This window comes from Hydractinia symbiolongicarpus, chromosome 11 (assembly GCF_029227915.1).
Source record: "Hydractinia symbiolongicarpus strain clone_291-10 chromosome 11, HSymV2.1, whole genome shotgun sequence".
In the NCBI taxonomy this organism is placed as follows: domain Eukaryota; kingdom Metazoa; phylum Cnidaria; class Hydrozoa; order Anthoathecata; family Hydractiniidae; genus Hydractinia; species Hydractinia symbiolongicarpus.
The window spans coordinates 17,790,883-17,808,264 of record NC_079885.1 but is presented as its reverse complement, the minus strand read 5'-3'; the positions used below and the strand labels follow the sequence as shown (position 1 = coordinate 17,808,264).

The 17,382-nt window shown below is 42.0% G+C and overlaps 1 protein-coding gene across 1 annotated transcript; it reads left to right on the top strand.

Annotated features, from left to right (window-relative positions):
* The first annotated feature begins 5,675 nt into the window (after positions 1-5,675).
* LOC130613487 (uncharacterized) lies at positions 5,676-6,971 on the top strand. The gene has a single exon (XM_057434824.1). The coding sequence runs from the start codon at positions 5,676-5,678 to the stop codon at positions 6,969-6,971; it is 1,296 nt and encodes a 431-aa protein (XP_057290807.1).
* Positions 6,972-17,382: the final 10,411 nt, after the last annotated feature.

Here is a 17,382-nt window from a genome sequence, read left to right as displayed (position 1 = left end):
GCATAATGAAGATCGTCTTATAATGCGCCATCTTTGATGTTACGTCATTTCTTTCTGTACAATTTTTCAAGCACGTAGACTAAAGCTATATTCAGCAGAGCTAATTAATTATTCATGAATTTTATTTTTTATTTATTGAGTTGTATTTCAACATTGCAGGTTAGTTAAGGCCAGGATACACTTGTATAATATCATTAAATATATTCTATAATACAGTTATAAGTTTTCTACAATATACTTATAATTTGTTAAAATATCGTTATAATTTCATTTCATTTCATAACATCGTTGCCACAACAACGCTAGCAGATAGTAGATCTATTGTCACACAAACAAAAGGCATTCGAAACCAGATCACCAACAATATTATTAAAATCAAACTCGTTTGATTTTATTCAAATATTATAGCCATGCTATGAGGTTATGACGCACATGTCAGGTGTTGAAATTATACATATTATAGCTATATTATAAGAAAAGTCGTTAGCCCGTGGAAAAATCCACGAGTTCGCCAGTCGCAGCTAAGCTACCATTTTGCGTGACAGATGGACGGACAGACGTATACGGGCATTACAGTATAGATTATAAGAAATTATAACCATATTTTAAACATATTTTAAGAAATTATATTGATATTATAAGTTATATTTCAGTGATATTGTACAAGTGTATCAGGCCCTTTACAATAATAATTGAGAATACTCAATGGTTTGTTTACCCTATAATTCTCCGTTTTCAAGATCAACTTCAAATTTTAAAATCTTTTAGGCTAATGGCGGAAATCTTCAAAACCCTGGGTTTCTTGTAGTATGTCATATCCCCGTGCCATAGTCTCGCTTTGTTTTATGGGCATCTTATAAGCGAAATGGGGCTCGAATCTTTCAAAAAGTATTGATAAAGGATGCGCGTTCTCCATATTTGTAGTTTTTATTTAATATGGCATATTTTTTTTTAATTTATAAAGTGAAAGTTCAACCTCGTTTACAGAGCATTTTGCCTTGTTGATAAGTTAATAGCGGCGAAAAGGCCGGAACAGTCTGGTCACATGATAGCTTATAATTTATGATAAGTATACCAAAAAATAATTTATGAACAGTTCTTGCCCTTCAAATATTTATTTCTGGCCCCGCGCGGGAGTTTCTTGTTAACAAGAGTACAACAAATAATGCGGTCGATATATTTTGTGGAGTGGATAAAAATACTAATTAAGGTTTAGCATCGACTTTAGAGAGGCTCGTTTTTGAGAAATTTGTTAAAAAAGATACCATTTTTAGTTCAACATGATACAAAGCAAACTTATCTCGATAATTAAATTGATATATATGCGATGTTTGTCTTTCCCTGCAGAACTGTTGGTAGTTAGCTATAGCTAGAGCGTATACCGTCTAAATTACGTGAACATTTAACTAATAGCTAGTAGCCACTTATATCGATGTTCTTAAAGTCATTACTCTACTTGGGTAGCTACAAAACTCAATGTTGTTAGTCAATGTTTGAGTTTATTTTTATAAATATTTTGATGACAAGTTGTGTTCTCCTTAAATCTTATGTGGGCAAATTAGCTAAATTATCTTTCACACTTCTAAGAAACACTTTGTTGGCTAAAAATTTTGCAGCTGACTTTAATCGTGATGTGTGTGTTGTTTATAATTCCAAACTTTTTTTTCAGATAGAGACATAATTTGAAAATGAAATTAAAATATACATATAACTTGCATATATATACCTAAACTTCCTAGGTTTCAGAATTTAAACAATTTAAATGAGACTGATAAGGGTTTTGTAACAAAACTTCTAAATCTGGACCAAATATGAACAAACAAGTAAGGTTTTTGAACAAATTAATTTTTAGGCCAGTGATTGATTATGCTCCACCAGCATATCTTCACATATCGTGGCCAAGTACAAATGGCATTTTTAGAATTAATACCCTGCACGTATATAATAAACCAGCTTAAACTTAACCCATTATTTATATCGTTCAATGATTTCAAATATTGTCCCTTTTACAAAATAGGTTTTGCAAAATCCCTAAATATTAATCTGCAAAAAACGGTTTTTTGTCTTGGTGGCAGTTTATATATATATATCTATAATTCAGAACAACATGGCAAATGTTTACATTTTAGAACTGGTAGAACTAGAGTTTTTATTCTCGGGTTTCAGTTATAACCATTTTAAAAGAGAAAACAAAAAACCTTTGGAGAAAATGTCTTACACATTTGTTATATTTTTAATTTTATAAGAGTTTGACTGTAATATTTAACTGTAGTTAACCATTTTTACTGCAGTTGATTTGTGTAGTCATTTTATTAAAAAGCATCAGTAATCATTTCATTATAAAACATTAAATGCTTTGCTACTAATAGGAGCAGTTTACTTAGCTAGAGTAGCTATAAACTTAAAAAATGCAAGATTCCATAAATTTTGATGCTGAATTTTAATGTTGGTCATTTTGGTTGAAAATGATCAGAAAGTGTGAAGCATGTTAATCCGGATTCGAAAATAATCCATAAATTTAGCACTACAATCTGTCATTCTTAGTTTTGATTTTAAAAATAGGAAAATTTGTTGTGCATGTTAGAAAAATTTGTGCGCAGCTATAGTACCCAGATCCTCTCCTACAATTTCTAACGTGTTCTTAGCAAAAAATAATAGCCATTTAATATGTCCTTTATAAATATGTGGTTGAGTAAAGCTGTCTCAGGATTTCTCGTTAGCTAGCTAGGCAGCCTACCTTATAATATAGTACACAGCCCAGCTAGCTAGCTAGAGCTTATGAATTTTAACGGAAACAAACATTCAAAACATTTTCTAAATTAAAAGCCTTTCGCCAATATTCTCGCACGCCATCTCTAAATCTTGCTTGTAAGGCGAGCACCAAATTTGCATCTCATTATCTTTGGAATTTCAAAAATGCCCAGTATATCTGGTCATTTTTGTGTCACATGACCAGCCTGTTCCAGGGTCATTGTAGAGATAGGGAAATGTTACTTCTGACACAGCCACGTGCGCGTACAGCAATGACGTCACAGAACAGTCCCTATTAATCCAGCACCATCCGATACAATTTCATATTAATCTACATAAGACCTAATATTCACTACAGATGACGTCACAACACCACCATAATAATCAACGCATATACAGGGGAAATTCCCATTACAAAATTGCCGTATGATAGGGAAATTCCCTTAAGGGAAATAACTGCGTTTGTCGAGCAGAATGAAATCCTCCGACAAACAAAAAATTCTATATAATAAAGATAATGGATAGACATACTGTCAAAGAATTACGTGATATCGCAAAAGGTCGTGGACTTAAAGGGTATTATAGGCTACGTAAGGCTAATTTGGTTGCCTTATTGGAGGATGTACCACAATACGCCCCAAGGCCACCTAAACAACCGGCCAAGCCTATAGTACCGGGGGATATGGATATCTTTGAGATACAGGAGATGGCGAAGGTCCGTCCTATAGGGGGTAAAATCGGGGAATGGCATAACTGGGTATTGCTCCCATCCGAGATGGACGTCTTCGAGAAACAGGAGCTGTCGAAGAATCGTTCCGTTGTAAGGGATAAGATGCAGGAATGGTACAACTGGCTGGTTGATGCCATTCCAAAGCCAATAAAAGAAGTAATTATGTAAAATTCAAACGAGGGGTGATGGAGTTCTATCGCAGGGCAACGAATACAAGGCCTACACTTCATGACGAAGTAGAAAAAGAGGCCAAGGAAGACTATATATATGAACAACCAGGGAAAGATTGTACACCACACGAGCATAAGCATGCTCACCATAGGACCCTCCGAAGTTTCCGAATTCCCGGTATAGGAAATGCCAATGTTGATGGGTATATCGGGATGGTGAGGCCAAACGTGAAAACCTTAGTTGAGGGGCAGGTAGAAGATATGGGATCAGCGAAGGTACAGCTGTCGCTATGGATAATGTGGAAAAAACCAACAAATATAGAGGGGGCTAATGGTGAGGAGTATATCGAAGTGAAAAAGGTCTTTCATAGCAATATGACCTCAGTATTTCAGGGTAACGGCGTAGATGACATCCTATCCATCATATTTGCCCAGGTTAAAACACATGTGGAAAATCCAGCGTAACCCCAAAGCGGCTTCAGAATATCTCAAATCCTATATCTTGATGTGGACCTCCACAAGCTACGCCTGACAAGAGGCTCATAGTACATCTCTCCACCCAAATGGGTAGCATCCAAGAAGGCTGTCATTAATCTAGTGAATGAGGACGAGGAGTGTTTCAAATGGACCATTATAGCATCACTCCATCATGAGGAGATAGGGAAGAACCCAAATAGAGTTTCTCAGATGAAACCCTACGTAGGCCTTTGTAATTGGGAGGGTATAGAGTACCCAACAAGTATCAAAAGCATCTACAAATTTGAGGCTAATAATCCCAACATTGCGGTGAATGTTCTGTATATAACGGGAAAGAGGATCAACATCCTACGTCGATCGTTGCACAACGGGCGTACCAAGGTGGTGACTCTATTGTACATCACAGATGATAAAAAGAACCACTATACGGCAGTCAAAAGTCTATCGAGGCTCCTGGGCAAGGAGATCTCAAGGAATAGGAACTCAATACACTTCTGCCTGAACTGTCTACAGGGTTTTCCCACGACTAATTCGAGGGACAAGCATTATAGGTTATGCATCGATCACGTGGCAGTCAAGATTACGATGCCAACGGAGGCTGAAAAATACTATAGAGATGGGCAGCAGCAATTCAAGGTACCCTTTGCCATCTATGCAGATTTCGAGAGTTTGCTGGTCCCGGTAGAAGATGCAAGGGACACCAAGACTAAAAGGTTAAGCAAGCATGTACCATCCGGTTGGTGCACCTATAGTACCTTTGCTTATAGAGATGTACCGGATCCACTAACAGTCTATAGGGGTGAGGACTGTGTGACGAAGTTTGTGAACCACCTGGAGGATGGGGTGAAAAGACTGTATAATACATACCCTCAGCAACCCATGACCAAACTAACAGAGGTCCTAAAAAGGGAACATGATGAGGCCACGCACTGTCATCTGCCTGAAAACCTTTGATAACTATGAGAATAACCGTAAAGTCAGGGACCACTGCCACTATACAGGTCTGTATAGAGGCGCAGCGCACGCAATATGCAACCTCAAATACAAGATACCCGGCCACATCCCCGAGAAAATTGGTTGTATTGTCGAAAACACGGAAAAATATATAAGCTTCAACGTGAAAATCAAGGTACCCCTTGGAGGATATGGCGATGGAGAGAAGTACAAGACAATCGAAATCAGGTTTATCGATAGTTGTCGATTCATGCTATCATCACTGGACAAATTGGCAAGCAACCTCATTGGAAAAATCGCCATAGGTATTAAATGTAAGCAATGTGCAGATACCTGCCTAGAATTCCAGAGCATAGACGCCGAATACATTGCAAAGTTCTGGTGTAAAAATTGCGACTCGGGTACCACAAAGCAGCTTAATCGGGATCGGGTAAAGGCAAACGTACCATCCATGGCCAAATTCATCGACAAGGATGATGTCTTCGGGCTGATGTTGAGAAAGGGCGTGTACCCCTATGAGTACATGGATGGATGGAAGCGATTTGAGAAGTCGGAGCTACCCCCCCAAGAAGGCCTTCTACAGTACACTTAGTATGAAGGAGATAAGCGACAATGACTATGCATACGCAAAAGAGGTATGGGATGTCATTACCCCAGAGGGTAATAACGTCACAATGGGGGACTACCATGATATCTACCTGACCATAGACGTCCTGCTATTGGCCGGCGTCTTCGAGACATTTCGGGGCGTCTGCTTGGACAATTACAGCCTTGATCCTGCTCATTTCTACTCCGCAAACGGCCTGGCATGGAAGGCTGCCCTGAAATTTACAGGTATAAGGCTAGAGCTCCTTACAGATCCCGATATGCTCCCCATGTTTGAGAAAGGTATCCGGGGAGGCATAACACAGGCTGTGCATCGATATGCCAAGGCTAATAATAAGTACATGGGAGACCAGTACGATTCGGAGGTTGAATTCTCCTACCTGCAGTATCTCGATGCCAACAACCTATATGGCTGGACGATGCGCCAAGACTTGCCAACGGACGGCTTCAAATCGGTATCAAACGTCGAGGCATTCACGGAAAGGCGGATCGGAAAGTTCGTTGAGGATAATAAACATGGGTACATCTTAGAGGTAGATACTGACTACCCGGAGGGACTACACGACAAACATAACGAGCTGCCGTTCCTACCTGAACGCAGGACGGTACACAAGGTCGAGAAATTGGTGCTGAATTTGGAAAACAAGCGCAAATACGTGGTCCATATAAGAGCCCTTCACGAAGCTATAAAACATGGGCTTGAGCTCAAGCAAGTGCGCAGGGTCATCCGATTCAATAAAAAGGCATGGTTGAAGGGATATATCAATCACAACACGAGGCTGAGAACGGCTGCCAAAAATGAGTTCGCAAAGGATTTCTATAAACTCATGAATTTAAGTGTATTCGGTAAGACGATGGAGAATATCCGGAATCACTGCAACATCCAACTGGTCACCAAGGAGAAGAAGTACACGAAACTTGTGAGGAAACCGAACTTCAAAGGTGTAAACAGGTTTAGCAAGCACCTCCTAGGTGTTGAGATGGGCAAAACTAAGGTCAAGATGAATAAGCCGGTGTATGTAGGCCAGGCCATCCTGGACATGTCAAAAATGGTGATGTATGAGTTCCATTATGACTACATGCAGCCCAAATATGGTAGCAAGCTCCAACTCTGTTACATGGACACGGAATCGTTGGTATATTACATTCGAACCAACGACTTTTACAAGGATATAGCCAACGATGTTGAGGCACGCTTCGATACGAGCGCGTATAATCCCGATGATGGAAGGCCCCTCCCAATAGGAAAAAAACAAGAAGGTGGTGGGCTTGATGAAGGATGAATTAGGTTGGAAGGTCATGACGGAGTTCATTACGTTGAGGGCAAAACTCTATGCGTACAAGAGTCTCACCAAGGAAGGCGGCGATCGAAAAGCCAAGGGCGTCAAGAGGAAGAAGTCGATAACCTTCGAAGACTATCGACGATGTCTGGAGGAGGGCGTTGACATATACAAAAGCCAGATCTTGATCCAAAATAAAGGTCATAAGGTGTATACCCAAGAAGTATTGAAGTTGGCACTCAACAGGGCAGACGATAAACGTATCGTACAACCGGACCAGATGACAACACTTGCAAGAGACCATTACCGCCTAGCGTCTACAGGGGAATAAGAATGGAAGGGTGTTTATGTATTGCTATACTCCTGCCATATGCCATGATGGCTTATATACTCTTTAGATATCGACGTATAATAAAGATGTCATCTAATATTGCACAAGTATTCGACAATGCCTCCGCAGAATATAAAAATATTGAGAAGCCCATTGATAAGCGTCAAATTATAAAAGATGCCCTACGCAAAGGTAAGGGCATCTTTTGCCAAGGAAGTGTACGGAAGGCTTTGTTGATAAAGCTCCGGAGGAGGCCATCGATAAGGTACATACCAAGTACCTTCAACGAGAACTCCACGAAAAAGGGGAAAAGACGGCCAGGGCAATGTCTACCCATGTTATCAGCCTCTATGCTAGCATGATTGAAAATATAGTGGATATCGACAGTGTTGACGAATTGCGCAGGGATCCAATTATTCGGGACTCCATGACCGATCTAGGGATCCTCGTGTACTGCACTATTGGGAGATACCTAGCCCCGCTGCTTGTGGCAGGCCATACAGCCAGACACATGGGTAAAAACAAACAGAAGGAGATGGCGAAGGAGGTGGATACGGCGGAGACGGCACTATAAATAAAATGAGCGAAGTTGAACAAAAACAAGAGGAGAGGGTCATAACCAAGAAGAACGAGGGTCTTGTAGCCGCAAGCAAGAGGTTTGCGGAATGGAACCGCAAGAACAAGGCTAACTTGCAGAAGAACGTGGACAAAGAACCTTCACAGGATGATAAAGAACCTGCGGCAGGTTCTAGCAAGTCAATGGGAAGTGTCCACATCTATGGAGTTGGGGCTTTAGCTGTGGTTGCTGTGGGAGTGGGTGCCTGGTATATGCTTGGCAGAGGCAAAAATGAAACCAACAAGCCTGCGGCTAATCCGGAGCCCAAACAAAGCAAAGCCCAGCCTATCCCAAGCATGCAACGAATTTTGCTAAAAATAACTGAATTTAATGAATGGCAACAAGCAAACATGATGAAAACATGGGACCGAAGGAAACCATGATAATCGATGCATTATGGGAGTCTATCAGATTCGTGTCGTACACAATTGTGATTGCTATGGGAGGAAAAAAGGCCCTAGGGGTCTCCAGGCCCGGGGCTAAAATGGATTTGGAAGATGGTCTGAAACTAGCCGGGTATATGAGTGCGGCGATACTGTTCGACGAATATGCGATAAAACAAGGTACAAAAAATCATTAATAGCTCCAAAATTAATGTGAATGCCAAAAATTCCTACCATTGAACCAGTTCAAGTCAAAGGGCAAGGGGCAAACTACAAAAAGTTGCATTCTATGCTTTGATCTTGGGAGGGTATCAAAAGCCAATGCCAAACGCCGCATCTATATGCAACCCTTACATGAACTAATAATTTTGTTACTAGACCGTACTAAGGCCCAATTTAATGAAGGCTATAACTGGGAGAATTACAAAACGCACGTGAATAATAAGGTACGCTTTAGATACGATGAAACGTTCAATCGCCCAACACTTGCCGACGTCACAAATGCATTGCAAAAGGCACAAAATGCTATAACATCCGGGAATCAGGTGCTGTAGGCTAAAATATGTCTCTGAATAGTTCCCCGGAAGCAATAAAATAGCGGACATCAAATGTTGTCGAGTATGTAAACAGCTATTACCCATACACAAGTTCAAGGTCAGGGGCAATAGTCGGACCAAGACCTGCTTGGCTTGCCTGGCTAAGGCGAAGGAAAGGCAGGCGACTCCTAAAAATAGGGCCATCGAAGACGTTAAAATAGACCCCATTGCCATTGATAGAGAAATTCGGGATGCTAAACAGGATGACAACTACATGATTTTAGATGATCTATTAGCATACAACACTATACCCCAATATATCGAACTCATCGAGGATAGCCCGGAGAAGGCAAGGCTTGTTGAAAGGTATCGCAATGTATTAAGATGCTTGCAGGGAAAATTAAGATTCGCTACACCACTCCTCAAATACAAGGCTCGGGGGACTAAGCTCTGCCCTGCCTGTCGAGGGTCATTGCAAAACAAGCCCGGAGGTGTGTTAATATGCTCTACATGTGCCGGCGCATATCCCAGGGTTCATAATCGGAAGTGGAGTTATTAGTAAATGGATGTCGTAATAGATCCATATACGGCGATCTTCACCGGCCCGTCTTCTTGTGGAAAAACACAACGTGTACTGAATCTCCTGGAAAATGAATACCAGGGACACTTCCACAATATAACGATACTTTGCCCGACTATGCGGTGGAATAAATCTTATCTTGAAAGGTTCTCGCTTTGGAAAGCCCCCCATGTATTTCTGATAGATCCCGGGGACCAACTTTCGAATGGGTAGCAAAATTGTCGTCGTTACTGGGTGGCGAGGACAGTTTTTTCGTTGTGGATGACGTAATTGCCAACGAGGATCTCGATAAAAAAGGCAGCCCTTGCTTGAATTAGCTATTTCAGAAAGGCATAGAAGGCATAGCTTGTGGCTACTCACGCAGTCATATACAGCCCTGCCAAAAAAACTGAGGAGACAGAAAAAAGTCCTGTTTTTATGGTACCTAATGAGCGCTCAGATATGAGGATGATAGACAAGGAAACTAATATCATACACAACTGGAATCATATTAAGGCCGAGCTGAAAAAATCTAGGCATGCATGTCTATACGTAAGACTTGAGCACCCCAGAGGTTGTAAAATTTTGGATTGAGCAGGATGAAATCCTCCGGCCAGGCATCGTCTTTTTCAACGCAATACCCGCAGGAGCCACTGAGACCTTGTTCGATAAACAAAACCAGCCCCTGTTTAAAAGGGCAGACCTCGAGAGATTTATGTGTATTCAAAATGCTGGCAGTATGGCCTTAGTCGTCATATGACAATATCAAGGGGAGATATAGAAGGCATGCTGGGCGTATGTAGTGAATACACCCTCCCGGGTACGCTAGGAGGAGAGAAGAAAAAGCATGATATATTCGTCACATTGGACGGGGCCCTCGAAATTACCGTAAGATCGAGAAAGCCCAAGGCTGTGGCATTGACAAAATGGTTATCCGGGAAGGGGGTGGAAAAATTGCAGGAAACCATTATTGAGAAGGATGGGGCCCTTGCTTTCCTAAATGATGAAATTGAGGACAGAGATAGCAAGCTCATGGTATTGGGGAATGAAATTGAGGAGCTGCAGCAACGTGCCGTGCCCCACCTCGAAGATCCCGGCAACAGTATGGTAATAATTCAAAAGAATAATGATGATTCCTGGCCATACTTTGCGATCTGTGGGCAACAGGGGTATGTAGCACAAAAAATACGTAATAAGCTTGTTGATTAGTGAGATCATAGTATTGGCCGAAACCCCCAATTCAATTGTTCACTATAATTGGCTTCGAGAACGTGGCTGTATCTGCTGCAACCCGGAGAGAGTCAGGCATTTTAGGCTTGGTTAGAATTATACGCATGAAAGACTCCTGGAACTCGCGGAATAGGTGTGACTTTCACTACCCTTGCGGGTAGTGAAAATTATATGAAAAATCCTTACCGCTCCTTAACATGTTCCGGAGGAACTTCAACATCTTCAGGAATAAGCATCAACTCTTTCGAGACAAAGCTTCTTTCAGGGCCGTCTTTCAAATAGTATTGCATACGACTACCTGTCACGATCCTATCCAACCTATACATCTTTTTACTTCATAAAGCATCGGTTGCACGTCGTTTCGCTTCACCGTGCTCTTCCCCGGGTTGCAGGAGGTACTAGAATAAACCATCCTCGGGCAGGGGTTTCTCTTCGGGGTATTCCTCGCTTTTCGTGAGCGATACCTCATCCAGCTTGATCGCCTTATTAGGCTTTATACCAATCATGGCGGTCTTGGTGTTATTAAGGCTTTTGACGATGGTATACAGGTGTTTAACCCAGGTGGTACTAGTCTCATCGGATGCGAACTCCTGGCCATCTTGAGGTTTGAATTGTCTTTCCGCGAGTACCTTGTTGTAGGAATCTACAAATGCTGTAAAACTATGCCGATAATTGGTGGTAGCCCTCTTGATCTCAACACCCTTGTCCTCTAACAATTTTGTTACATCTGATTTGAACTCACTGCCATTATCGCACTGGAAGGTTTTAGGGTAATGTAAGGTCCTGCTTTGTAGATATCTTTGATCATGTCGGCGACCTCGCTGGCCTTCTTTGTTCTTAGGGGTCTTGCTACCTTATAACATGAGGCTACATCGATGCCCGTTAGGATGTATTTGTACACGTTGCCGTAAATTTTTTCATGAGGCATGTACAGCAAATCGAATTGGTGCATCTCATTCGGTGTAGTAATTGTGGATAGTCAATACGTTTTGGACCTCGAATGTGTCGTAGCCACAAGAGTTGCCTACTTAGCCAATGTATTACCTTCTTTTTGAATAGGCCGGTGTCTGCAGCGAGTAATTTGACGGCCTTCTGTCAGATCCAGACATGTTCCGGGGTATAGTAGATATTGCCAAGCTTTTCTGCTTCCTTCTCAGTAAGAACATTTTTATTATATACATGTCAAAAAATGTTCTTACTTGTATACCACGAAGCCTAGTATGGATAAGGAGCCAAGGATAAACGTGAGTTCACCATCTTGTTGTGTTTTTGAAGGGGTGTAGAAGTCCTTTAATTGCAGTGCTTTTCTATCAGAGGCCACATAAAATTTATACATGTCGTCATCGAGCTCACGAAGGCTCTTGCCCGCCTTAAACTGCTTCTCCCTTTCGGTCGCAAACCAGTCGAGTTTTTTCTGTCTATCCCTGATCCATTGGGCCTGAGCTGCATTTAACTTTTCAACCACAAGGTCATGTCTTTTCCTCTCGGCCTCCCCATGTCCCGAAAGTTTGCTAAATAAATAATTTGAACCACTGAATGCAAGGGCGTTTATGGCCGCCCCGGCCACCAGCACTGCTATAGTAGCAATTTTATTAATACTCCACACGATCAAGCCTGCCATCCAAATTATTAAGCTGCGCATCTTGTAACAGATACATATAACATTTAAAGTCCCCGGTTCCATCGGCTTCTTCGGTGATATGCAGGGTTATACCATCACTCAAGCGTTGCAACGGTCTACCACTACCATGTAGTATATCATCAGGGGAGCTCCGGAAGTTAATGAAGAGCGCGTATCTCTCATTGAAAAACTGTCCGATGGTCACGTTGGAGTTCCCACGCCTGCCAAATATATTGACGACTTGCTCAAGATGATCCTTGGGAAGTATAGCATGACTGTACAACTCATTTGTCTCCCATTTCACCGTCACGGTAATCTTCTCAATTTTTGGGTTGTAAAACGCTTCGTTTACGCCCGCGTAAGCCTTCACTTTTGCAGGGTATATGAATAATAGCAGCACATTTTTGAACGAATTGGATGGTGAGTCAATCTGGAGGATGTCACTGGTATCTGCTTGCTTCATGATGACAACTTTCATTCTAGCACCCTTTCATAAGGCAAGGTAAGTCTTGAATATCTTGACATCGTTGCACTTGCCAAGGCCTCATGAGTAATCTTATCGAATTCTAGTCTTATATTCGTAATTTTATACGTAGCATCGGTCGGCTTGGCTGCTGTAGACCCCGAGGCTGCCGTCCCTGCATCCTTGATGACGTCGCTGTAAGATGCAAAATTGATGATGAATTGCAATCTGTCGTACAGGCCTGCCGGATAGAACGGGAGGTTCCGCGTTAATTCGAACATTTTTCCGATTGGGATGCAAAAGGTGTTACCATAGGCTTTAACGATGGCTTTCTCTTCATCTGTACCTACATAACCAATGGCCTTGACCTGTAGGGCCCTGATGGTCCCATCATTAGGGTTAATCCGTTCGAGAAAAAGATTGTTGTTGAGCTCGAACTTGCATAGCCAGAGATCTCGGTACAATGCCAAAATGTTGTAGTCGCTTATATTCTGAACCTCCTTATTATTTAGGGTAATACGTAGATTCTTCACCAGGGATTTGCCTATGTTTGACACTATCGTACGTGTTGTGTTGCTCCCTGTAAGTACCAAATCAAATAAGAGCTTGAGATTACCCGGGATAATGGCATCATTCTGGGCATATTCGGAATATCGACATATAGATCTTCTTTCTGGTCAATTGTTGATGGATTATGGGAAATCTGGACTTTTTACCGGCGTCCCTTCATACCTAATAGCTGTTTGCTTTCTGTGTAGGGTACATTAATTTACCGTATGCGTTCATGGTTATTTATTATAGGGATGTAAATAAAGGATGGCTGATAACCCAGGATATGATTTTACAGACAAGAAAGACATAGGCATGATGAGGATGATAAAGGCGATATAGAGGACACGCAACTCCCCGGAACACAGCAACTTCCATCGGAAAGCAGCAGGGAGGTGCGCGCAGGCAACTGGAGCTGGGGCTGGGGAACAGATAAATATCAAACACCTAACAAAACAGCTTGAGGAACGGAAGGCCGGAAAAGATGGTCAGTGGAATCAAGAAAGCCTTAATAAAGAGATAAAAGAAGCTAAGGATGACCTTGAAAAATGGATTGATTTAAAAGAGACTGCCGAGGAATCGGTGGAGATACAAAAGCAACAGATTTATAGCCAGCTGAGTGTTATCAAGGAAACGCTGATGAAAATTGCCAAGGATGACAAGTCCCTGCTTGAGAAGCTAAAAATACTCTTCAAGGAGCAGGGTATAACCATAGCCAGTATAGTTTCTACTATTTGGCTGTTGATAAGCACCATTGTACTCTCCGTTACGGGAGGAAGTGCAGCAGCAGCATCTGCAGGTACCGCAGGTGGTGGTGAAAAAGGGTTTGTGCAGAAGCAACTTGAGAGGCTTGGAAATTTTCTCAAATATCTGGCAGGCAAGACAGGTGCCGCATTGCCTGTGGTCATTGGCACCATAGTCTCTTTCCTCCTGAGGGCAGCGGTAACAGTCGTTGGATATGCTGCAAAACACCTGTATATGGCCATCGCGGCAGTAGCCGGGCTTGTCGTGTTATATATTAAATAAGCCCTATATTGGTAGCCATATATAGGCAAGGATTATACCTACTCCTATGGTGATTATTGAGTCCTTGGTATCCTCGTGTTGGTTTGGTGGGAGTTGTTCGGGTATGGGAGATGTTGTGGGGCCAGGAGGTATGGATGGCATAGCCTGTATGGTATGATCTGGTATATGGGGCGTGGTATGCTTCGGAGGTATAGGGTGTGTGTCATGCTTTGGGGTATATATAGGTGCTTTAGCAGTATGCTTGAGGGGTGCGGCAAATGGCCTCAAATTTCTGTACTAGAATTTGCCTTGCCGTTTAGTTGTCGGCATTCGAGCCGATGAAGGATGCCTTGGCACCTGCTTGGGACCCCCGTAAAAGTATCACATAGACCCTGATACTCTCGCTTATCTTAGTCAAACCCTTAGAGGTCAAGCCCTGACTTGTGGGATTGATGAACGTGGCCCAATCACCGTCAACTTGGGGCCACCATCTACCATTTGTCAATGATGACATGAAAGCTTTGAATTTATACAGGGCGTTAGGGTCTGCAGAGTATTCGCGGCATACCTGGGCATAGCCTGAGCTCGAGTATGGATTTTTATACTGTGAGAAGCCATCGTCAGATGGCATAGGCACTTTCATCCTTGCTAAAATACGACGCATGTGGTAATACACGTGGAATTTGAAGATGCTGTTGATAAGGGGTACGGAGCCCGTCATGTGCTTGGCACAGATGCCTAGGGCTGTTGCTGTGCAATGGGTAGCGAAATTAACCTGGATATTCCAATAATTTAGTGCCTGTCCTTTCCACCACAATTGAACGAAGTCATCAAGGTAGGTTGTTGGGACCTTGACGGCGTATTTGGTAAACTCTGGGAATACCACAGAAATATGAGAGTCCGTACTTACGTACAGGTCCTGATGCTCCAAATTTGTAACACCAAGTGGCCATTCACCCCTGTTACTTTTATACTTTGCAGAATGTTTGTATTGATATATGTTCATTTCTTTAAACAAAAGGATATGAAGCAACTCTATATTACAGATTGAGAAGCCTACCATATTTGAAGACTACCTGGGGCAGGACACCCGTATTGCTCTAAAATCTATGAGCATTAGACCTGGATGGTTGAACCGATATAGCAATAACGATATCACTATACGTAAAGTGGGACCTGATCAGAGCGTTACAAGGATTGAGATTATGAATGGCCTGTACAAAATCGAGGATATCGCGGCAATTATCATCAGCCAGGCAGAAGATAAAATCAAATTGTTTGTATTGAAAAATGCATATTGTAGATTTAGGGTTGGTGACGGCAATACGGTAGTGATTGGTAGGCAATTGTAAGAGCTTTTAGGATTAACCTATGACCCTGTAAAAAATATTATACGAAGGGTGACTACGATACCATATATAGAACCGATATATATCATACATTAAGATTTATTTGCCCACAATTCGATGAAGACGACTGATACTGGATGGAAAAAAATCGAAGGTTCTGGCCTTGCTTCCTACCAAGGAATTGAATGCATGGGGGGATATGTTAACCTGGACCCTTGATACCCCTGTCTACCTTTCACTAAAGGGATCTACTGATCGTTTTGAGTTCATGCTGACAGATGTCTACCATCATGAAAAAAATGTCACGTTTTTTGACATCACAATGCATTTGCTGATAGAATAAAGATGGATGTAAGCAAACTTTATCCGAGTTTGCCTCCGAGTGCACCTGCACAGTCCCCTGATCAGGATGAGGGACAGGTTTTTAGGCTAAAAAAAATAGAGCAAATTGAACAATATCTCCGGGATGAAATAAAGGAAAGGAATAAATTGGCGAAAAAATTCAAAATGCACAACACGTGGCTCAGGATGTGCGACCATGGTCTACTTGGCGTAAGTGTGATTACGTCGGGGATTGGAATAGGAGCCATGACTTCGGGTATGGGGGTACCCTTGGCTTGTGCCATGGGGGGACTCGCGATTGCCGCTGGCATGGGGCAAGCCGGTGACATAGCCTGATCAGTCGTGAAAAGAAAAGTATATGCTGTTGAAGGAGCAAAAGCGACAGAGGTTTAACGGAATCGTTAATGCTATCAACGAACCGGAGAGAGCCCAGCTGGTTGCTAAGGGTAGAGAAGAGGGTAAGGATGAAATTTAAAAAAAACTTCAATCTGTGCAATATGCAAGCACTATGTAGAGTCTCCACCTGAATATAGGCCTTAATTTTGTATGTATTTTATAGACCTTTTGAGTCTATAAAATATATGGTTTTTCTAATCCTCACTTAGTAGCCACTCCCTTTTAAAATCTTTATACCGGCATTCTGTGATGCACACCTGGGGATAGTAATTATGGCCCGGTACATATACCGATGAAATGGCCAGGACGGCGCTGGCCTGGCAAGGCTCATCATACGGTACGGGCATACCATAGAATTTGGTGGTAATTGTGTCCTTGTAATAATGAAGCTTGGCATTGATATAACGATCCTTCTTTACACGCTCTGCCGTTGATTTTTGAAAAATTAACTCTTCGATCTTGTCCCAGATTTGGCGGTACTTCGCAACCCAATCTGGATACTCCTCAAAATCCAGACTTATTGCTGCTAACGCATTTGTATTATACTTGCTCACCCCATGTGGGGACCAGATTTTAGGCGTCTCTACCCTAAGAGCTACCACCAGGTCTTGTGTATGGTAGCCCACCACATTTCTTGTATCCTTACCTCCATTTGCAGGTCTGGCTTCTGATACAGTCAGGTATTCCAAATTGATATCATTGATGTCTGTAAACGTACTAGCAAAATTATAGAATAATTTAGTGCTAACAAGCTTATTCTCAAATTTCAGCATCTTACTTCAGAGAATTACATGTAATCGTGCATACGCAGCCACCTCCGTTATATGTAATGTGTTCATGGTAGCAGTGCCAGCATAACATTTTACCACTTACCACGAACCTACGTCCACAGTACATTTATCATATGCATCGAGTACTGCCAAACAGTCACCGCATTCCTCATTCATTTAGTAAGTAATCCCAGCCGGCACAAGACGTCTTTTAGACGTCTTAAGATGTCTTTTTTTAATCTTCTGTTAGAAAACGCTATTAAG